Below are 25243 nucleotides of genomic sequence, written 5' to 3'. Positions count from 1 at the left end.
ATTTCAGGAGATAGCAGGAAACACAAGAATATAAATGAAACTAGGGAGGGGCAGGCATGGTTGGCTAAAAAGAAAAAACCCAAACAAATAAAACAAAATAAGATGTTTATAATTTGTGTAAGAAGATGTTAGTTCACAAATCAAAAAGAAAAGTATTTGGGATTTCAGAAATCCAAAACATTTTCCTTTTCTAATTAAGTTCAAAGGATCATCATATTGCTTACACCTTTCAGACAACAGCTTATAGTAGTCTCACCCCCATCAATATTTGAAACTGTTGTTGCTATCTATGCGAGTCATCTTTTCACGCAGCTGCAAATAGTTCTATCTCGTTCCTTTGAAAACTAAGAGAGACTGTCACAAGTGTGGTATTTGATAGGTATTTCATATTTTACCTTAAAACTCACATGCATTTTGGCTGAAACTTATAACACATCCACATTTTTTAGATCTGTGCTACTCAAAGTTTGGTCTTTGGATCAAAAGCATAAATATCACTTCAGAGTTCAGAATCTTTGAAACGAACAAGAATCTTCAGCCGTATCCCAGAGCTAAAAATAACTGGGATTCTATATAGATCCAAAGATAACTTTTATATATATTCTTTCCTTAAATACAACTTTGCTGCTGGTTTTGATGTGATCCTTTTTTCAATCTATATTCAATTCTCTTATAAAATAAAAGTGCTAACTCCCACCATTTTTCTTCCCTGATTTGCCCAATGATCTTTTATTCTACTGGCTCAGCTCTCATTTCTCCATGATTTTAATTTTCATAAAGGTCACATGTTTTTAAAAAATCCTACACCACTCTCATATCAGAACCTTCATATCATCTTCCTGGACATTTCAACACAAAAACACACACTTCAAAATAAAATTGAGAGTCCTAAATTTCTAGACTCCCTTCACTTTCTTTACAATGCTCTGTCCTCTTTTTTTTTTTTTAATCAATTTATTGGGGCTCATACAATTCATCACAATACATAGATCAATTGTGTGAAGCACATCTATACATTTGTTGCCCTCATTATTCCCAAAATTTGCTTTCCTCTTGGGTTCCCGGAATCAGCTCATTTAATTTATAAATTATTATTGTATCTTACATTACACTGCCCGGCCTCTCCCTTCACCCATCCCTCTGATGCCTGTTCCCCAGAGAGGAGGTTATATGTAGCTCCCTGTGATCAATTCCCCCTTTCTACACCCCCCTTCCCTCCTGGTATCGCCACTGTCACCCCTGGTCCTGAGAGGTTCTTCTGTCCTAGATTCCCTGCGTTTCCAATTCCCATCTGTACCGCTGTGCATCATCTGGTCTAACCAGGTCTGCAAGGCAGAATTGGGGTCCTGGTAGTTGGGGGAGGAAGTGTTTAAGAACCAGAGGAAGGTTGCGGGTTTCATTATTGCTATACTGTGCTCTGTCCTCTTTTCTAACATAATTTATTCAGAGGCTCTTTAGATTTTATTTACCTTAAAGTTTCAATATCAAGGAACATTTAGGTGAGCAAACCAAAGTTTACCTTTGAAACAGACTCTGACAGTTACTAATATACTATGAATGTTCATTTCAAAGTTGTTTAAGTGATAACTGAGTATAGCATATGGAAATGCTACTATAGAGCTTATACAACTATTAATTAAAACATTTAAATTAATATTTTCTTCTTTCTTAATTTTGAAACTAGATAAAAGTAATATTAACTCCTTGATAAAATTAACAAGTGGTGTAAATAATACAACTTCAAAGTCCCAGATAAAAATATAAGAAAAATGAGCAACAGTACAAAAATTGTATGCTCCCTCATTCACTATCTGCCATCTAGTCAATTCTGACTCATAGTCACCCCATGGGACAGAGTAGAATGGTCCTCTCTGTAGGTTTTGAAAGCTGTAAAATCTATACAGGGGCAGAAAGCTTTATCTTCCTCCCATATAGAGGCTGGTAGGTTCAAACCATTGACCTTTTAGTCAACAGCCAATATGTAACCCACTAGGCCTACCATGTCTCCTTAAAAATGTAAGCAGTATTATAAAATTTGAAAACACTGCTATCCTGTCTCCAGTTTTGATCCACACCCAAATATTCAATCAGCAATTCTTCTTACAAAGGGTAGAGTATTGATTCTACACAAGATAATTAATGAAACACTTACAAGGAAAAGGTTTATTTTCATTTGATTGAAAAATATCTATTATACTGAAATAAAAAAACAATTTAACAACAACAAAAAAATGCCCTCATGGCATTACCAGGTAAGCATCAGATTGTTAAGTGCCAAGAGCAGCATTTTTAGCACACTAGGTGCTCCATGGGAGAAAAATGAGGCTGGTTACTCCTGTACATACAGATTTACAAAGCCCCACAAAATCCTAAATAAGGTCTCTATGAATTAGAATCTACTTGATGGAAGAGAAAATATAGCTAGATAGATAGACAGACAGATAGATAGATAGATAGATAGATAGATAGATAGATCCCAATAAACAAGTTGTTATGGTAAATATTTTTACCTCACTTTCAAGAAAAAAAAGAACCAGCATCCTAATGAGGTTTCCATTTGGACTGTTCCTTCCCCTCCTCTTTGCCAATGCTTCTTCTGCTTGTGGATCATGTCTGCTGAACAGTCTGGAAAGAGCAAAGTAACAGAATGAAAAATATACCCTGATGTGAATTTCATTATGCAAGATTTTAAGTATGGAAAAGAAATAATATTTGTACTTAAATAGATAAACTATTTCAACACAACACATCAAAATGACCTTTTTTTGGTTTCTTCTTTAAAAATCACTTTACTGGGGAGGGGGACTTATACAACTCTTATCACACTCCATACATACATTGTGTCAAAGACATTTGTACATTTGTTGCCATCATCATTCTCAAAACATTTGCTTTCTACTTGAGTCCTTGATATCAGCTCATTTTCCCCCTCCCTCCCCGTCCCCTCTACCTTATGAACCCTTGATAATTTATGAATTATTATTTTTTATCACGTCTTAACACTGTCCGACGTTTCTCTTCTCTTCACACACTTGTGTTGTCCATCCCCCAGGGAGGAGGTTGTATGTAGATCCTTGTAATCGATTCCCCCTTTCTACCTCACCCTCTCCGGTATCGCCACTCTCACTACTGGTCCTGAAGAGATCATCTGTCCTGGATTGCCTGTGTTTCCAGTTCCTATCTGGACCAGTGCACATCCTCTGGTCTAGCCAGATTTGTAAGGTAGAATTGGGATCATGATAGTCGGGGGGAGGAAGCATTAAAGAAGTAGAGGAAAGTTGTATGTTTCATCATTGCTACACTGCACCCTGACTGGCTCGTCTCCTCCCTGCGACCCTTCTGTAAGAGGATGTCCAGTTGTCTACAGATGGGCTTTGGGTCCCCAATCTTTACTCCCCGTGATTAACAATGCAACGATTTTTTGTTCTTTGATTCCTGATACCTGATCCCATCGACACCTCGTGATCACACAGGCTGGTGTGCTTCTTCTACATGGGCTTTGTTGCTTCTGAGCTAGATGGCCATTTGTTTACCTTCAAGCCTTTAAGACCCCAGACACTATATCTTTTGACAGCCGGGCACCATCAGCTTTCTTCACCACATGTGCTTATTCACCTGCTTTGTCTTCAGTGATTATCAGCAAGGTGAGCATCATAGAATGCCAGTTTAATAGAACAAAGAGTTCTTGCATTGAAGGAGTACTTGAGTGGAAGTCCAATGTCCAACTGTTACCTTAATACTATACCTACAAATATATGCACATAGATCTATTTCCCCATCTTCATATATAAATATTTTACATATGTACAGGCCTATATTTAGACCTCTATAAATGCCCTTTGCCTAGTTCTTTCCTCTTGTCTCACAATCATGCTCAGCCTTCATTTGGGTTTCAGTAATTCTTCTCGGTTACTCTGCCATTGATCAAGCCCTACCAGGCCTTACACCTTCCTTGTCACTGATTTTGGATCACTTGTTGTTCCCTTCTCCCTGGGTTTGTTAACACCACTTGCTTTTCCCCACCTCCCCCTCTCCAATGTCCCTGTGGAACCGTCAGTCCGTTGTTTTCTCCTCTAGATTATCCAGCCAATCTGATCAAGATAGACCTGTAGAGATAATAATATGCACAAAAACAAGACAGAGAAAAAAACAATAATAAATCAACAAAAACTACAAAACCAATGATTAAAAAAAGAAAAGAAAAGCTGTAAATAATTCAAGGTCTGTTGACCTTTAGGAGTGTTTTCCAAAATGGCACTTTTGTAGTTCAAAAAGTGGGCATGGAGGTGGGTGTGGGTGGGGACAGAGGAGCTGACTCCAAGGGCTCAATAGAAAGTAAATAGCTAGAAAATAATGATGGCAACATATATACAAATGTACTTGTTACAATTGATGTATAGATTGTTATAAGAGCTGTAAGAATCCTCAATAAAATGATTTTAAAATTTACAAAAAGGTATCAACTGCTACCAGAAAGAATAGAATCTGGGGCCTACAAAGCTTGCTCTGAATCAAATAGCCATGTAAATAAGGTGTCAAATAAATCTGCATGGAAAAAGGCACACCAGCCTGTGTGGTCCAAGGATTGTAGATAATAAAGTCCAAGACCTGAAGAGGGAACTGTATTAGAATTTAAATTCTGAGCATCTTAATCTTCAGAAAGCAATGGATGACAGTAAATGCCCAAATTTCATTTGCAGAGTCCCCACATGGTTTAAGCCTCTGGAGAATTGCCTCTGATCATTTACCAGGGCTGTGAATAGCCTTGCTATCAGACATAGTGCACTGGAAAGTAGGCTATTGCAGATGTACTAAAGTTAAAATTTAACACCTTATCATTTGTTCTCCCCTTTGACTAATTTTAAATTTGTTTTTTATTGTTTTCGGCTTTCTTTTTGAGTGAAGTTTTCCTGTTTTATTTTGTTGATTTTGGTAGTATTTCTTAATATGAAATTCAGGTCAGGTAAATCTAACTTAGAGAGATGGTAACTGAATTAATATTTCCTTAAGGTTATAGTAGAGGAGACTGGGGTTAAATGGGGCACTAATAATAATGAGTAAATGAAGAAATCGTTCTAAAATTGATTGTGGTGATGATTGTACAACTCTTTTAAATATGCTTACATCACTGAATTTTATAGTATGTGGATTATATGCCAGTAAAACTGTTAAAATTAGAGTGAGCACCACTAAGTTCATACAGTTCAAACACATATAAAATGAAAAATGTTTTAGAACTCATAATCAATGTCCAAGTCTTTCTGAAAATATCATAAGCAATTATCCAATATTAACTTTAGAAGATGCAATTTTTAAATGAGCAGTTTTAAAACATGAGATGTTTTAAAATATCGATTTCATAATCATGTTGTCATAGTTATGAAATTTTCCATCACATATTATCAACCAATACTTTTCATCATGATTACCATTTGCATTTTTTCTACTTATAGCCTATTATCTAAAAGTGGTCATAAGTAAAGTGTATTCTGTAAAATGAATATATTACATTTAAAAAATGTTATTGACAAAAGTTATAAAGAATGTCTTTACCTCTATAAATTCAATCTAAATAGATATAGGTAAATATGTAAGTATTTTTTAATCCAGGATAGATGCTGAGAAATCAGCAATGAAAAAGATAGCCATTGCTTCAACCCTTATTTTGCTTTAACTAAAAATGTGTTATTGAGAATTTACTATTTCTAGGTTTTCATCAAAGTAAAATGGATACAACAATAAACAAAGACAAATTTCTTTTTCTTATGGGAGCAGGCTTTTCTTCTAGTTGACAGAAATAAACAGCTGATAGATACATGCACTATCCTGGGGTTATAAAGAAAAATAATAGGGATAGTGCTATAAAGTGTACTAGTTTAAACATATAAGAGACCAGGCCTCTCATCTTAGAGCACAAATAACTGTATAAAATGAAAATTTCACATGGCAGCAAAACAACAAAAAACAAAAAATAAAAATTCAAGGAGAAAATACATGTTTAGAAATTAATTTAAAAAATTTTAGTAGCATATGTAGAGGGTAGAAGATTTATCTTGATGTTCTATCTGCGTAGGTATTATTATAGGGAAGGTCTTATTTATTTGGGTGGATATGATGGGAGTAAGGAACCCTGGTGGTATAGGTTTTTTTTTTTTTTTTTTAACATTTTATTAGGGGCTCATACAACTGTTATCCCAATCCATACACACATCAATTGTGTAAAGCGCATTTGTACATCGTTTCTCAAAACATTTTCTCTCCATTTAAACCCCCGACATTAGGTCCTCATTTTTCCCCTCCCTCCCCGCTCCCCCTCTCCCGCATTAGCCCTGGTATAGGTTATGTACTGGGCTGCTACCCATATGTTAGCAGTTCAAACCCATTAACCACTCCTCAAGGAAAAACTGAGGTTTGCTGTTCCCATAATGATTTATAGCCCAAACCCTAAGGGTTAATTCTCATGTATCCTACAGGACCTCTATGAATTGGAATTGATTGAGTGACCCTGTTGTGAGTGTGTGAATGAGTGAGTGGGTATGTTATGTCTGTGTGAGAAAGAGATTTTATCATCTTGATTTCAAATAAAACATTCTAGTTAAAAGCTACCAAATATTTCCAACACAGAATAATATAGTACTGGTGAAATAAACAATGAAGAAGTTTCAAATGTTTATGGAATAATTATTTTTCAATTCTATTTTTCCATGACCTTTTGGTAATCTTCCCTACCCAAGGGCTTTCCCTGACTCAGTGCTGCCAATTTATGACCTCTATTCTAGAGAGACTCAAATTCTTTAGTCTATCTTCTCTTTGAAACAAAGAAAGCAATAAATCATCTATACAGGCACACAGTGTTGAAAAGTTAAATATAGAACAGAGCACAAATACAATCTAATAGTCCTTAACAGTTAAGAGAAGACCACATTAAAGCCTTGGTATCTGTCACAGAAAGCCACCTAACATAAATATGAAAATTCACCATTTTACTAGTCACAGATAGCATAATCATTATCAAATTCAATGTATTAATTAAAAAACCCTGCCCCAAAGTGAAGATTTTCATCTTCTCCACTTATATTACCAGCATACTTTAGTACTCTGCTTTGTTTCTTAGTTAAGATTTTCCAAAAAGAAGCTTTTAATATTTTTAGAGACAACATGGACTACAGAACAATTTTTATTGTAATACTGAAATGCAGATGTTGGTTGGAGAGCGAGGCATGTTCATTAGCAAAGTTAATCATCCAAGCAAAGTCACCCAGTGCATGACTTACAGCTGTACTTCAGCAAAAAAAGAAATTACTACATTTTCAAAATCACTGAGGTAAATCTAAGAACAACTAAATCCCCTCAAAACCAAAACGTGTTCCTGTTCTAGTAACTGACCTATTAATAAATAGTAAAACATACATATATGGTCATGATAAAAAGTAGATTTCATAAAAATTTATTTCTAGAGACTCTTAAGTAGCTCTATGCTTTGCCAAACATATAGATAAGTTTTTGTTAAACAGAAACTACTTAATTCTTCAGAATGACTACGGACTACTGATTCAAATGATTCTCATACCAAAGAAGGGGATGGAAAAGAATGAACAAAAAGATGAAAAATTTGGAAGCATATCGAAGGATACATAAGTTCACAGATGGAGTAAACTGTTGAGAAATAAGGTCAGAACTATGAATTTAAAAGGGAAGAAAACTGGCAAAAAAATTACCAATGATTTCTCGAGTTTCTAAAAATTCATATAGTTCCCCAATTTTCACTCACAGCCTTAGGCAAAGAAAGAGTCTTTCTGATTTAAGGTGATTACAAGGATGTGATTCTTGAGGTGCCCAGAATCTCTGTGGATAGCATAGTTCTTAAAATCTGAAATAGCTACTTCTAGTCCTGTGTTCAGTCACTAATACTGTCTTCTACAAATTCCACAACAACAAAAAAGAAGTGGAATGTGATTTCAAAGATAATTAACTCACTTTTTATGAAGAAATTCTCCAGCTGCAACAGCAACAGGGCGATGGGCTGAATAGACCAAGTGGTAAACATTTTCACAGTCTTCATTGGAAAGAGCTTCTTCACTTCCACTGAAAAATTCAGAAATTAACATCTGAACCAAAACAAATGTTTACTTTCAGTGCCACCTTCATTTAAATTTTATAAAGTTCATTATAAAAACCAAGGGCATAGTGATTTTTTTCCATTTTTAATCTTAATTTCCAAGTAATAGCACCATTTAATCATAAAACATACTTGATACATACAATACCCACAACACTCCATTCCATATATACTCATGGATCAAAACCCTCAAACCTAGCTCACTGTCACTTGAGTTCATTCTAATTCACAGTGACCTTATAGGCAAAGAAAGCAGAACTGACTCTGTAGGTTTATATGCCTGTATATCTTTATGGCAGTAGAAAGCTTCACCTTTTTCCCAAGCAATGGTTGGTGGCTTTGAACTGCTGACATTGTGGTTAGCAGACCAATGCATAACCCACTATGCCAACAGGGATCCTTTTACCCACAGACAATGACTATTAATTATCTTGAAGTATATATTGGCCCAAATTAATAAAACACACACACACATACCCCCCAAACCCACCATTGTCATAAGTTTATTACAATGCAGAGAGACTATGTAGGGTTTCCAAGGCTTTGTAAATATTTATGAGAAAAAAAAAATATTTATGAGAGTAGACAACCTCATCTTTCTCTAACAGAGAGGTTGGTGGGTTTAATTCGTCAACCTTGTGGATAGGAGTATAATGCTTGCCTCAAAGCACCACCAGAGATCCGTTAATTAAACCAAGCACTTTAAATTTGCATAGGATTCTAATTGGTATGCTTTAGGAATCAGTCCCTGACCCATAAAGTTAAATTATGATGATGCTATGTAACTCTTCTTTCCAAAATTTATTCTTCCTATTATAATCATATTTACTGTTCTTTCTATATAAGATAAACTCAGTAGTCACAACCATCCATTGCTTTTATGTTTTTTTTCCCAAAAGAAACTTCTATTTGCTGATTATGGAGTTCTGGTAGAGCTGTGGGAAAGGTGTTGCCTAGTAACAGTAAGGTTAGCAGTTCAAACTGCAGAAACCTTATACAGCAGTTCTACTCTGTCTACTGAGAAGAAATAGACTTGGTGGCAGATTTACTTGTTTTTTAAATTTCCTGATCATTTTATATACCCAATATTATCTGATCTGATTAGAAATTAACAATGAATGGAAAGTATAACAAATTCTTGGGATTCATAGGTTCTTGACAAGATGTAGAACCTGTTACTGGTTCAATCCCCAAATATTTCTGAAGCTAAAAAACAGATTAAGGGTCTGTTACAGAGTGAACTTTGCAGGGGGGGGAAAAAAAAGATGGGTTTGTGTGTGTGTGGGGTATGTGTGTGGAGTTTAAATCACAGTTTGAATGAGAAGCTACAGTTTTGCAGGAAGCTAAACTGGATACATCAGGAATAGTACATAAGTAAATGGGATTTTTAGATGTAACTAAACTGTCCAACTCTGTCTGTTTCTACACTGTTGCAGGAGTTCCTACGTGGTATAAATAGTTAATACGCTTGACAGTTAACCAAGACAGTGGAATCTTGAGTCCACTGACAGATGACTTGGAAGAAAAAAGGCATGGTGATCTACTTTAAAAAATCAGCCATTAAAAGTCCTATGGAGTACAGTTCTATTCATATGGGCTCACCATGAGTAGTAGTAGACTGGAAACCAACTGATACTTGTATCCTACCACGAGGCAGAATAACAGTATCCATGTGAGTAACAACAGGAGCCAATAAACAATGATAAATTAACATAGATGTAAGCAGATGATAAATTAACATAGATGTAAGCAGATGGGCTAACTCCAAAGTATCTTTCCCTACATATCCCTTCCATATCTCAAAGATTATGTGTATTGCAAATGAGAGAGAGAGAGAGGCTAAGGTCTATTAAGAGATTATAACAAACACTTCTCTGTTCTGAAGCAAAGTGTTTCTGCTCATGCCTAACTCAAACTCATTGCCATTGAGTCACTGCTGACTCATCTTGAGTTCAGATGATAGATTAGAACTACCTCTGTGGGTCTCTGAAACTATAAATCTTTATGGGAGTAGAAAGTTCCAACTTTCTCCCAAGGAGCAACTGTTGGTTTTGAACTGATGACCTTGTGGTTAGTAGTCCACCACACAACCACTACAGCAACCAGGATAATGCCTATGTAGAATTTCCCAAATTATAAGCAGAGTAAAAGAGGGCTTATGTTTTAGCCTTTTCACTTAATTGTAAATCGTAAGTACAGTTACTAATATCCTCAGGAGAACTAATCAAAAGTAAAAAAAATCTTAGGAACCCTAACTCCTAAGCAAAACCAAGCTGTACTATCTAAAAAGGAGGAAAATAAACAGATGAAGGAAAAAAAAAATTAAAGGTGGCTCAACAAGATGTTAAATGTCTTCAATAGTAATGGTAGCGCTCTCAGAAACCAAGAAAAATATGGTTAGATCATTTCATGCTGTAAGAAATGCAGAAGCTTGTTTTGTGTTCATGAACTGTCAAAATAATAGTTAAGTAAAAATTAGGGATGAGCAAAAAAAAAAAAAATCCAGTGCCATTCAGTTGATTACAACTCATAACAATCATATAGGACAGAGTACAACCACTCCATAGAGTTTCCAAAACTGCAATCTCTATGGAATGAGTCCTGATGGTGTAGCTCAATACACTTCAGGATGCTAATCTCCACGTCAGTCGCTCAAAACCACCAGCTGCTCTACGGTAGAAAAACGAAGCTTTTTATTGTAAAGATGGACAGACTTGGAAACCCTCGGGGCAGGTCTACTTAGTCCGATAGGGTCCCCGGAGTTGGAATAGACTTGATGGCAGTTAGAGAGCGTGTGAATCTTTCCAGGAGTGCCAGATATTTCTCCAGTGGATTGGACGGTGATAGATTTGAATCACTAACCACTTGGTTAGCAGCTGATTACAACCAGGACCCCTTAAAGAAAAACAAAGCAAGATCTTTCCACAGGTAACAAGGAACAAAAATAAATTTGATATAAAGATTTTGTAAAGATCATGGCCACATAAGTACCAATCTATATATCCAAAATATACTAAGCAAGAGTTAGGTATGTGTACCCAAGCCATGGTATATTCAGTTGCATCATTCAGATGTATGTGAATGTTGAACAATAAATAAGGAAGATTGGAGAAGAACTAAAGCATCTAAATTATTGTGTTGGTTAATAAAATTAACAAAATGACCAACCAGTAGAACAGAGAAATCTGTCCTGAAAGAAGTACAACCTGAATGCTCTTTAGAAGGAAAGTTGAAGAGATTTCATCTTATGTAATTTAGATATATTATCAGGAGGAACCAGTCCCAGGGAAAGGACATCATACTTGGTAAAGTAGAAGGGGAATGAAAAAGAGGAAGATCCTCAATGAGATGAACTTTGTGGATGTTCAAGCATAACAACTGTGAGGACAATTATAGAAGACAACTATATGACTACAAACTCCTAAAAATCAGATAGTCTCATGAATCAAAAAATTAAAATGAGAATCCAAAGACTAGAACAAAATATTTTGGCATACTGAAATATTGAACAAGGGATTAATTTTTTAAATTTATAAAAGCTTTAATACTTACCAACAAAAAGACAAGTAAACCAGTTTAAATAGCAGAGGAAATTAACAGACGGTTAATTTCATCCAAGAAGGCATTCATATGGCCAAGAAACATGCTCATTATCATTAATCATTAAAACAACAATAACCCGCCCCCTACCACTTAGTTCTGACAACTTAGTTCTCTGTCAACCCTACACAATAGATCAGCTCCTTAAGGTTTCTGAAACTATAAACTTTCACTAGACAGCTCATCATTCTCCTTCAGAGCATCTAGTGATTTTGAACAATTGACATTGAGGCAAGCAACCCACCACTTAAACAATAATGGCTCTTTATAGTCCCAAAAGACAATGTTGGATATTCTACTTTGGTGAGTAAGTGGGATCTTAAAAGCTTATGAGTGGCTATCTAACATGCAACTATTGGGCTTTCCCTGTCTGGAGGAGAGAAGAATTAATCCAAGGAACTACTGTGTCACGTGAACATCAACCTCCATGACTCAGTAAGAAAAAGAACTAGGTGATGGCAGCATTCTATTACCGACTGCACTTAAAGGTATCACATTACAATGTCCTGGATAGAGTATTAGAAAAAAGTGGGAAAATGAAAGTTTGATTTGCTCAGAAAACTTTTACCCAATTCACAATAAAAATTTTAATAGAGAGAGAGGAAAAAACAAATGGCAATCGAAAATGACTTCATGCACAAAAGAAACTAAAAACCGACACCGTTTTAGTAAGAGAATTCTCTCAAACTCTGGAAGAACTAGTCACTGTCATAGACGATTTGATTCAGAAGAGAAAAAGGGTAAGAACTTATTGAAGACACCTTGATTTCAAAGATGGATAAAGGCTAATAAAAATAAAAAATAAAGTTGTAAAATTGACTCATGAATCTAGATGTGAAAATATTAAGATATTAAATACAACACTGTTTTCATATAAAATAAAACACAACATGGTTAAACAGAATTTATTTAGTAACGCAAAGGTAGGTTAATATTACACAAAATTTATCAATTTAAGGCTTTTAAGGGATGAAAGGAAAAATACTTTCATTTACAAGTGTCAAAATTTTCCAGAAAGGTCAAAATACAGAGGAAGCTTTACCATAGATCAAATGACTATGATATAACACAAATAGTCATATCCACTCCCATGGACACTGTAACACAGTGCATAGTAACAAGAAGTTGGAATCAGCCCAAAGTTTAATGGATAACGAAACTTTCGCACAAACACACAAGCAATACTACACATAATAAACACTGATGAAACTACAAAACACCTCACAACATAGATGAGCCAGGAGAACATTATGTGGAACGAAGTCAGTCAATCACAAAAGGGCAGCTATCGTAGGAGACCACGAACTATAAAGACAAATAGCAAAAACCAAAAAGCACTTGTTCCAAGTCAGGGAATCTTTTATTAAAGTGGTCTCCCAAATAATGTAGAGGTGTGTCTGTCTAAAGCTTATGATCAATCCATTTATTACTCCCGTATTTGCCCATCTTAAAAACAGCTTATTTACAGAAGGCCTCAAATACATTGGGGCCAGTTTTCCTTTATGGGGGAGAAGGAAAAATAGTCCTTGCTATATAGTATTGTCCCATAGACATGCCAAATTAGTATATACTCATAAAATGCTATTCATTGAATTTCAATAAAAATTCATGAGTTCAAAGGAAGGGCTGCTATGTCTGTTTCTGAGAAGCTGATTTCACTTTTGTTGGTGGGTAAACCAAGGAGGGGCAGCCTATCGGGGAAAACGCTTAACATTACATACATAAGGCCCCAATGGGACAATCCAGGCAGTATTATGTTCCTAACCATGCATTTTGACAGTGTTCTTATTAAGCCTCGGATTGAGTGCTATAGGCCATCCCATATTTTAGATGTCTTTTTGAGGTGTACAGAATTCTTCATAGGTCACACCAGAAAGATTTCATCTAGAAACCCCACTAAGTGAACCGGACTTTACCTTCAACATACTTGTTGCAGATTAAAGGAACAGAAATACTCCTTTGGAAGTCACTGGACTTTGGTTCAAATCAATTGCTTTTGAGCTTACCCACTAAGTGGCAACCTAAGGCTACCATATATTTACAATTTTCATACTCTGTGCTTTTTGTGACATGTCTTCATTCTGAAGAAATAGTTTTGCCTTAGTGAAGGAGTATTATTAAGTTTTTTGCCTTGTGCACTATTTGCTCCGTGTTCTGTAACTTTTTAATCTGTATAAATGACTATTATATATATTTTGACCTAAAAAGCTTTCCTATACATGGATAATTCCCATTTCTCAATAGTACAGTACTTTAAATTCCATACCACGGACTAGATGATATGAGAATTATCAAACACCCCATGGAAGTTTTATTATTTCTCAGGAAACTGATAATATTGTTGATAATACTGATAATACAATGGACTAGGTACAGCCAGAATGTTCCTTAGAGGCAAGGACTGCAGGACTTTGTCTCACATTCTGTGGGCCTGTTTTCAGGCAAGACCAGTCCTTGAAGATAAACATCATGTTTGGTAAACTAGAGGGGAAAAGAAAGAGGAAGGCACTCTACCAGATGGATTAATAAACACAGTGGTTGTAGCAAGGAGCTCAAACTTTAGAACAATTGTGAGACTGGCATAAGACCAGGCAGTGTTCTGTTCCGTTGTATACAGGGTCACTGTGATTTGGAACCAATCCCACAGCACCCAGCAACGTAGAGCGATGATAAGAAGAAGCTCTCTACTTTTGTAAAGTTAGTCTCAGAAACTAACAGAGGCAGAGCTACCCAGACATAACAAGTTGGCAGTGAGTTTGTTCGTTAGACACACAAATGGATTTTGATATTATTCAAATATCCTATTTCTTCTCTCCTATTTATACAGCTTATATAGTGGGAGCCACGGTCAGTTTGAATCTAGCAGCTGTTACTCCAGAGCAGTGGTTCTCAACCTGTGGGTCACAATCCCTTTCAGGGCCTAACGACCCTTTCACAGGGGACACCCAATTCATTACAGTAGCAAAATTACAGCTATGAAGTAGTAATGAAAATAATTTTATGTTTGGGTGTCACCACAACATGAATAACTGTATTAAAGGGCCAATGCACTAGGAAGGTTGAGAACCACTGCTCTAGAGAAAGATGAGGCTTTCTTCTACAAAGATGTACAACTTGGGAAACACAGAAATAGTTCTACTCTGTCCTATAGGGTTGCTTTCGCAAGAATCGACTTGATGGCAGTGAATTTGGGGTTTGGAGGACGTATATAACATTCTAAAATGTAGACGTAAAAAATCTATCCCTTTTGAAGGTTCTTCCTTGTAAATCTCTTTCCGATTTCCCTTTTTTAAAATAGAAAGGATTATTACTTCACTGATACGTTTAGACTTCATATACGTTTAGACTTCATACAAGAACTCTAATACAAAGCAAATAGAACATAGTCAAGACAAAGAGGAAAAACCTGTTTTAAAGAGCATCTTAAAATGCAAACTAAGTATAGAACTTCAAGAGTTATATACAGTAAGAACATATAAATTGAATTGGGTTTTTAAAAGTTCATAGAAAAATTCCACTATCTTTTAAATCAATTTTAAAACAAACTTTGAAGCTCCTCATACACCTATACTAGCCCATCAACTTACCTATAAGCTATTCTAAGAACATCAATAATACTTTTAAAAAAGCATTAAACTATCAACAGATTAAGTTAAAATATCGATATATATTAAACTTACTGAAGTATAAGAGTAACCAATCGAATAGCTTCCACAGCAACATCATATTCCTTATCAAGAGTCATTGATACAATGCGGTCCTAGAAAAAAAATGTAGTTATAAAAGAAACCACATGCAGAAATTAAGTTGGGATAAACCTAAGGTAGTAAATCTTGGGTATATACACACAAAACAAATCAAGAGATCAACGGAAAGTCTTACTTTTAAAATAATATACCATGGTCCTATAACCACTCAAGAGTTAGTATATTCATCTTAAATGGTTGTCATGTACTGATAATCCCTAAACACAGAGACAACCAAAGCTTAACTTAGAACATTAATATATATTTATAAAAATCCTTAAAGAAAATCTTACTTTAAGTAGGGCAGACTTCTTTGAAAGGCAATACATAATAATTCATATTGGAAGTGTCTTTTGTATGGCAGATTGATTTATGTAGATATGTGTTTCATGTGGGTTCTCTTAAAGTAAATGCAATAATGTAATAAAGTGCTGAACTAAATACGTTATTATTAATATCTTTTTGCCAAATTAGCTACAGTCAGCCTTTTCAAAGTGAAAAATTAAATAAGCTTAGTATTCTTGATGCTTACCTTGAATCGGTTAGTGAATAGCTCCAACTTGGGAAATAACTCTCTATTGGTATATAAACTTTGCAGAGCTTTCAAACACTTCAGTCTGACTTCTCCTTGCTTCAGAAATGCAAACAAAAACAGCAGAAGCAGTCAGTTTCATGTCACAAAGATTGAAAAGATAATGAAGTCTGTATACAAACTAGGTGTCAGCTTAACAATCCCATTTTACTGTTTAATACAACGTATGATGGGACAAAGCAGATATACCCAGATTTTTTTTTCAAAGCTATGTTTTAAAATACATTTACAAAACAACCTTATCACCTTCAGAGTACTCTCCATTACACGTAATACATTTGTGACACCTGTAATTCCATTTTTGGAAGCATTTTTTCCATGCTTGTTTGGACACAGGACCTCCCTTGTTTTTTTCTACACCTCTTCCATTCACCAAATTGCTGTCATTCATGGACAAAAAGAAGTCGCACAAAGCAAGGTCAGATGAATAAGGTACATGGGGCAAGAAAGGCATACTGGTTTTTTGGTGAAAAACTGGTACACTGAGATGACTGCGTGAGCAGGTGCCCTGCAGTGGTGGCAAAAGCAGTCCTCCGTCTGCCACAATCAGGCCTTTTTCTGTTGCACACTGTTATGCAATCTGTTCAGCACCGCTAAATAGAAAGCTTGATGAACAGTCTGACCTGGTGGAGCAAACTCCAAATGCATGAGTTGACATTTTCGTCAATTTGGAAAGTTGACAGACATCCAGAACGAGTTATCTCATCAATCATTTTTCCTTTTTTGAAACAAGAAAACCACTCATACACTTGAATTTTTCCCATAGTTCTTGTCCTTGTAAGCTGTGTTCAACATCACAACAGTTTATTTAGCATTTTTCCCAAGCAGGAAATAAAATCACAGTCATACACCGTTCTCTTAAAATGGCCAACACACAAAAAACGAAGTTCCAGTGAAACTTTTTCAAAGAATTTCACTGTGACCATAGAGAACCTTCCCAGGTGACACCACTGGATGCACTAACTCAGAGCAAAATGCTTGATATGCTCACATAGTGGGAAAAAATGTATACTAGGAAAGCTCTGCCTAGCAGAACTTTTTTTGGGGGGTGCGTGGGTGGGGGGGAACCCACTTAAATTTAATTATAAATACACTGAAAACTCCTTAGTTTTTTAGTGAAGCTTGAACTTTTCCAAATATTTATCACTTCTAGTAGGTGATTCAACATGGAGTATTTCCCACATTGTCTGTAAAACTTAAGAGAAAATTTGCAGCCTATAATAAATTATAGAAAGGTAAGTTTATCATTTAGGTAATGGAGCGGGGGGTGAGAACGCTTCAAAATGTTCATGGAAAAATAGAAAATAATGGAATTTTCCCACCAACTCTAGAGCCTATTTGTAACTACTGCACAATCCTGTGGAAAAAATAATTTGATATTAAAGATCATCATACGTTCATTCAACAAGAATTTATTGAATGCCTTTTACATGTCAGGTACAGTAGTTAAGAAAACAGATGACAGAATGTTTAAAAGAGGCAGAATGGTGGAGCGCTAAAATAGAAAAAGAAGTAAAAAAAAGGGAGGCAGAATTAAATAGTGAAAAGTCCTAAGGCTGCTACTTACTAGTGAAATATTTTTAATACAGAAGTTTACTTGTAGCAACTATTCAGCGAAGTCATCCTAAATTCCTGACTCAAAGCACTGTGAGATAATGCTTGTTACTTTTAGCTGCTAAGCTTGGGGATGACTGGTTATGAATAATAAATAACTAATTGAAACTCCCTTCATTGATATTGTGAGAATGAACAATTGTAAAAGCCCTGGGGCCATACCATGACTATGAACAGTCTTCCATCTAGACATTCCATAGAATATTACATTGGCCAATTAGTTGGCATCACATCTGATGAACAAAATACATCAAACAGTCTGAAAGTTTATGCTCCAGAGAGTAGGTGGTAAATCTGACAGAATTTTAGGTAATATTTCCTGAAACTTTTAGAGGTTTAATGCTCCTAAGTAATCTAGGACATCCCTCCAAGATAAAAAACAAGAAAATAATCTTGTAACTCCAATAGTCAGAAACAAGCAAAACAATGGTAGGCTTTCGGGGGGTACTACAGGCTGTATAGTACATGAGAATATTGCTTTGATTCATTTATCAGGTGATAAATCCTGCCTGTTTTGAGTCAGGCTCTGAGCAAAAAACAAGGTACTTGTAGCAAATGTAGTACAAGCAGCTAGGCTGCTTAATCTGTGCAAGCAAACATGTTCCTGGTACTTGTGGTAGGTAAAGCTGAGTGTGGGCCAATCTAATTAGTTAGGAGCATGAAAGACACAAGATTGGAGACAAGGAGGCCGTGTAAAGAAGCTACACGAACATATTTAAATGACTGTACTTGAAGTGTCAGAATCATTGTATCACATGTTATTAATGTCCACCAGGGGGTACTCATGGTACTAAAGGCACTAAACAATTGAGAGGATAGTATGAACAGGCCAGAAGATATCAATCAGCCCAGTTTGCAGAATGAGCTCATGAATAGAGTAGCCATGTGGAACTACAGGCTAGGCCCAGGTGCTTTGACTAATGCTGCTGCTCAATGTCTAGTCTGTCAGTAGCCAAAATGAATGGTGAATTCTCAACATGGCACCAATTCTTAAGGAGACCATCAATCTCTTGTGGCGAGGTCAATTAAAACGAACCACCTTCATCCTGCAAAAGCCAATGATTTATCCTAATGGTACTGGTCAGGGTTTTCTCTATAATGCCTCAACGAGTATTGCCATTTTGATGGTTTGTAGATCACCTGATTGATCTACCAACATGAGATTACATAATACTACCTCAGCAGATTCAATTTACATTAAATAAAAGTATGGTACTGATTATGTAATGAACTAGTCCTAGAAGATAGGCATTGTTCAGATGTTGCTTTATTAAATGAATACTAGAATGACATCTTCAATGATTAACTGAGATGCAAGTTTGAAATAACATCTAAGAAGAAATACTATCCTTTATGGTACTATAATATATCCTGTATCAAGAGCTTTGATATATACTAGGCTTCCAATCTACATATTACATAGACCCAGGACACAAGAGACAGTAGCAGAAATGGCCCCATTCACCATCACACTCAGAAGCCTATAAGACCTAAGTCCTAAGGAGAGATGTTCACATCCGAAAATAAGGCGAACACTGACCGCTTGAGGATTTGGAAGGAGGACTACTGAGGATCAGACACTTGGGAAGTTTCTAAATTAAAAGTTCCACCAAACTTAAAGCCAATGCTACTAACTGGTGCCTATGGTTCCATATGGCAGTAGGCTAGTAGGCAAAGAAAGCAGTTATGATATTGACTGAGATTTAACTGACAATTATCATTCTAAAACACCTAGGATGATGTTATAAATGATGGGAGAGAATTTTTGTTATTCCTGTTAGCCATTATAGTATTTCTGGATATTTCCATATCAGGTTTTTACTTTAGGTGGGAAAGAAAAGAAACCAACTCTTGATTCAAACATTGTAACCAGAATCCTCAACACGTCTATCAGTTTCTCATACAGTGGTAGCTTGTAAACTGCTGTGGTACTGTAAGTGATATTAAAATTAAACAAGCAAGCAAGCAAACAAACAAACAAACAAAAAACCCAGCAGAATCACCCATGGTAGACTGCTTTCAGGTGAGCTTCTAGACTAACATAGACTAGGAAGAAAAACTTGGCAGTCTACTTCTGAAACCACGGAACACTGAAAACATTGTATAGCATAATTGATTGTAAGATTGAAACACACTACATATAGGACTAGATAAGAGCAGTCTCCTCAAAGTAAAGTTGACTTTAGAGTTGTGAATGGAGTAAAGCTTTCAGGACCTGTATTTGCAGATGTGGCATAACTGAAATGAAAAGAAACAGCTATAAACAGCCACTAATAATTGATACTTGATAAGTGCTTAGTATGAATCTGGGAAAGTTAGAAGTTGTAAGAAAAATGCAATGAAATGTATACTTAGATATCCTAGGCATTAAAGAAGTGGTACAATCCACTATGAATTATAGTATGATCTCCTGTGCTGGGAATGACGACTGCAGAGGACTGAGATCACATCCATCATTGAAAGAACATTTCAAGTCTGAGTCAAGATGGCATCCTTATTGAATCACCCACCTGGCACACCTGTTGTTAGACCAGAAAATTAAGAGGTAAGGAGGCTAATACTGGGAGGTTGGGTGCCAAAAATAGATTCAGTGTACTAGGATCTGGTTCAGAACTCCCTGTGATTGTCACACACAAAGTGACTCAAGAAATAGCTGAAATGCTCTAAGTTCACCGTGTCTGCCCATAGGCCCCGCAAACCCCTTGCCAAGGCCAGAAGCATGATGTCCACTATCCATTCCTGTGGCCAAGATACGAGACCTGAGCAAGCAGTAATTTCCCCAGGTTGCTGTCTAAAAGTGGTTATAACTCCAGCCTAGCAGAGAATCTCTGAGAACTAGCCATAAGACCTCACACTGGAGTTCCCCTCTCTACTGTCCACTCTGCTCCTGCAGTGCATGAACACAGTGACCCCTTTCCTGCTCTCCCCAGCTCCATGTCTGTCATGGGTAATGATAGGCAAATAGATAGTAATTTGAAGCAATTGAAGAGCTACTGGGATATATACCTGTGCCAGAATGCAGTTCCCCAGAGCACAACCAGCAGTGAAATGACACAGAAGTGCAGCCTGGGGAGAATTCTGTTCCAGTCAGCTTCAAACACCCACCCCCCCCACCCCCATTATTCCGGCCCCGCATCTTTGGGGAATAGCGTGGCACAGCCCTGATACCAGGACACCTACAAGCCCATTATAAAAAAGTGGGGGGAAATTAAAACAAAGCAAAGGAAAACAAAACAATATAAAAACCGCTTTCAATTCCAGGCTGTGGTCCTTTGTGTAAGCTGGAGTATAAGTCCCCAGAACTCTGTCCTTTAGCTTAACAGTAACAAAACAAGATGGCTAGATCTCTAATCTCCAAAGGACAGCATAGGACTTTAACATAACAAGACAGGAAAAGTGAACAGGTTCTAGTAGCCAGACCCCTAGCCAAAAACTGGCTCTACCACTTCTGGGCTACACAGAGAGTCTTTAAAAGACTGCAAGCTGTGGCCAGACAGTCCGAACCAGACACTTTCCCACCCTGCAGTCCTGCCCGAATCCAGTCAGTGGCAAACCTACAGTCGCCTGCCTCCGCCCAGACATCTAGGCTCCCCATCACCAGTTGCCACTGAGTCGCTGTGGTACCCTGCCACATAGCAGTCTGACCCACCATCATAGTAGGCCACAGGTAGTCCTTGAAAACACTCTTACTAGTCACAAAGAGGAAGAGCTCAGGGCTCTTTGTTCTCCCCCAAACATGGCACTAGTTCCAAAATGACACATAAACAGCAACATACCTCAACACCCTCACTAAGAAAATAAGGAAAATTAAATGCAACAGCAGAGGAAGTCATAAAACTAACAATACTATAAATGAATCAGACATTGAACTGCCACAAAAATAAATCTCAGAATGCTGCTTGGAGTAATACATGATATGAAGGAAGCAACAGAGAATAAGGAGGAGATGAAGTCCACAACGGAAGGGATGAAGTCCATGTATCAAAGGGAAATACAAAAACTAATCGATTAGATAACAGAAGCAAAACACAAGATCATGGACCTCACCAACAGCCTAGAAGAGGAGGAGAATCATATCAGTGACCTCAAGGACATTCAATCAGACTTCAACAAACGGCAAAGACAGTCAAACAAGATAAAGAAGCAGAAGAAAACCTGAAATCAAAGACATATGCTATGAAGAGGAAAAACATTTAAATAATTGGTCTACAAGAACAAGACACAACGAAGAAGCCAACAGCTAAATTATCAAGGAAATTTTAGGAAGCAAAATCCCCGACCTTACTGAATGAAAACAGGACACTCATACAGGAAGAAGAGAGGATACTAATTAGACTAAACCACAGGAAGAACTCACCAAGGGATATAACAGTTAAATTATCCAACGCACATATTGGCCTATGTAAATATATTTATATGACAATACATTGAGGAAGTGGACGGAAATTGGACCTCTGCTAAAGCCCTCCTTCAATGCAAAAACCCTTTGTTTCAACAACCTGGCATTCTGCAATGCTCACCCTCCAACATGATCACTGAAAACAAAATGGGTGCACAAACAAATGTGGTGAACAAAGCTGATGGTGCCTGGCTATCAAAAGATATAGCATCTGGGGTCTTTAAGGCTTGAAGTTAAACAAGCAGCCACCTAGTAGAGAAGCAACAAGCCCACATGGAAGAAGCATACCAGCATGTGAAATCATGTGTCAACGGTATCAGGAAACAGGCATCAGAAGACCCAAAACAAAAAAACAAACAAACAAAAACCATATTATTGAGAACAAGGGAGGTGGGAGCAGAGACACAAAATCCACCTGTAGACAATGGAGCATCTCCTCACAGCAGGGTCACAGGAAGGGATGAGTCAACTAGGGTACTGTATAACACTCTTAAAACACACAATATTCCTTTGGTTCCTTGAGGCTTCCTCACCCCACATTATCTTGACCCCAATCTTGCCTTACACTGCAGGCTAGACAAGAGCATGTGCACAGGTACACATAGGAGCTAATGACACATGGAATCCAGGTCACATAAACCCCTAAGGAATAGATATGGGAGTAGTGATACCAGGAAAGTAGGGGAAAAGTGGGGAGAGTGAGAAGGGAGAAAACTGTCGGTGTAAAATATGAAAATAATTTATAATTTATGAAGGTGTCGGGAGGGTGGGAGGGAGGGAAAAAATAAGAGCTGATACCAAATAGAAAGTAAATGTTCAGAAAATAATGATGGCAATGTATGTACAAATACAATTAATGTAATTGCTACAGAAGCTGTTAAGACGACCCAACAAAATGATCTTAAAAAAAAAAAGAGAGAACATTTCAGGATTTATCCTTAAGTATAACTGGTCAGTGATAATGGATATACAGCCACAAAGAAGACCAGTTAATAGGATTGTTCAGATTTATGTACCAATAACTAACAATAACAATGAAAATTGAGTTTTTTTAATTGGTCTGAAATTAATCAAATATACAATCAAGGTGTACTGATAATTACTGGTGCTTAGAATAGAGACGTTAGAAACCAGTAAGAAGCCTTGATACTAGAAAACTTGATGCTGATGATAGAATACCAGTGAGCAATTAATTTGTGGGAAATATATAGGGGAGGCTCAATATCCTTAGTCAGAAAATGGTCAGAGTCTAATGTGGATGAGACTATCAATTACTTATAAATAAGTTCAAATGGAAGCTGAATAAAACTGAAGCAAGTCCATAAAGCTAAAGTACAACCTGGAGTACAAGGGATTTCAAAAGGTTTATGAAAAAATTTCTTATATTCCAATTTCATTTTTCAGCAAAATTTTAAAACTCCCTAGCACATTTCACCTAAATTTAGAAAGCAACTCAAGTGTACATTTAACGCACTGAAAAGTAACAACAAAAGACCACACAAGATGTGAAACAAAATCAAAGACAATAAATAAAAGCAAAAGGCTATGAAAAAATTAAACAGAAAGAAAAAAAAAGTTAGAACAGATTTGAAACTTGCTCTTTTGAATACTTAATAGTAACTAAAGGGAATGAAAGAGAAAAATGGACTCGAGAAATTGATAGAAAAGCAATTGAGATGTTTGAATAAATGAATAAAACACAGGAAATTCTTACTTATCTATGACAAGAAATTTGTATGACAGCTCCTGTCCATCTCAAAGTAAAGTGATACAACAACATGTCGAAATTATGATCACTATCATTAACATCAAATGAAAATAAATGCCTGAAGATAATTTGACAACGGGTGCAGGAATACATTGATAAAGAATGACAGAAATCTGTTCCAGATTCAGAGGGGGTTGTAGAATGTCAGAGGAGATTGTGGGTTGACAGATGAGTCTGGGCTGAAACCAAAAAATAGGGAAAAGATGTTTCCCCGTGCATTACTGATTATAAAAAAGCATTCCAGTGTGTGGATAACAAGTTATGTCTTTAACACTGCAAATAACAGAAATAGAGAACATTTAATTATGTATATGCCGAAACTGTACATAGACTAAAAAACAAAGAAATACTGCATAGTATACACCAGGGTTGCATCCTTTCACCATTCTGAGACTCTTGATGGTATGAAGAAGAATTTGGCATCAGGAATTGAAGGAGGTGCATTAAAAACCGAAAATATACCAGTGGTGAGGTCTGAGTGGCCAGCCCCAATCCCAACAACGTGGACACCTGCCCTTCCCCCCAGAAGAATTTATTTCAGAGGACAGCACTGATTCTGCAGCTCAGGGAGAGGGACATGTCTGATCAGAGCACACAGGAGCAAATGAAGGGGGAGGAAGAGAGAGTGGAGCACATCCTGGCCCATCAAACCTTGAGGACCATATTCCTGCTCACAGCAGCCAATCAAAAGAGTAGATGATATGGCGGATCCCACTGAGACAAAATATCCCTCACTGATCCATAGCCCTACAGAGGACAACACTGGAGACACAGTGTGGGAATTGGGTCCAATCTGATCCCACCACAAAGAGGCAAAACACTAAGGGTGTGCAACAGAACAGCGAGGGGAACAGAGCAACGAAGTCCTCAGGGAACACCAAAAATAGACTTTGGGAGCACGGCTTGGCACCCCATCAGACTCGACTGGAAAACACTCCTAAAGGTCAACAAACAGTCCTTGAACTAACTACAAGCTTTTCTTTCTTGTTGTGTTTTGTTTTCTTTTGTTGCTTGGTTTTGCTCTGTCTTGATTTTGTGCATGTTATTATCTCCGCAGGTCTGTCTAAATAAGACAGGCTGGATGAACAATCTGAAGGAGGAAACGATGGGACCCACAGTTCCGGGGAAACATGGGAGAGGGGAAGATAGGGGGAAAGGAATTGGTGTTAACAAACCCAGGGCCAAGGGAACAAAAAGTGATGCAAATCAGGTGCGAGGAGGGTGTAGGAAGCCTGGTAGGGAGTGACCAAGGGTAATGCAAATGAGAGGAATTACTGAAACCCAAAGAGGAAAGTCAAAGGAAATAGAGGAAAGAGCTAGGAGACAAAGGGCATTTATAGAGGTCTAAATAAAGGCATGTACAAATGTAAATATATTTATATATGAGGATGGGGAAATAGATCTA

General features: G+C 36.9%; 1 protein-coding gene across 1 annotated transcript in view; it reads right to left on the bottom strand.

Annotated features, from left to right (window-relative positions):
- The window catches only part of STAG1 (stromal antigen 1), a 296042-nt gene that overhangs the window by 83954 nt on the left and 186845 nt on the right, over positions 1 to 25243 (bottom strand). Inside the window, exons 11-14 of the mRNA XM_045287455.1 lie at positions 15998 to 16096; positions 15400 to 15479; positions 7978 to 8085; positions 2511 to 2625 (exon numbers count right to left, since the gene is read on the bottom strand). Coding sequence (XP_045143390.1) covers positions 2511 to 2625; positions 7978 to 8085; positions 15400 to 15479; positions 15998 to 16096 — 402 coding nt within the window. The remainder of the gene's footprint in view (positions 1 to 2510; positions 2626 to 7977; positions 8086 to 15399; positions 15480 to 15997; positions 16097 to 25243) is intronic.

Source organism: Echinops telfairi, unplaced genomic scaffold, assembly GCF_000313985.2.
Source record: "Echinops telfairi isolate 266 unplaced genomic scaffold, ASM31398v2 ScPeMD7_16;HRSCAF=60, whole genome shotgun sequence".
Classification (NCBI taxonomy): domain Eukaryota; kingdom Metazoa; phylum Chordata; class Mammalia; order Afrosoricida; family Tenrecidae; genus Echinops; species Echinops telfairi.
Note: the sequence above shows the minus strand (reverse complement) of the source record. Positions and strands in the feature narration are given on the sequence as shown.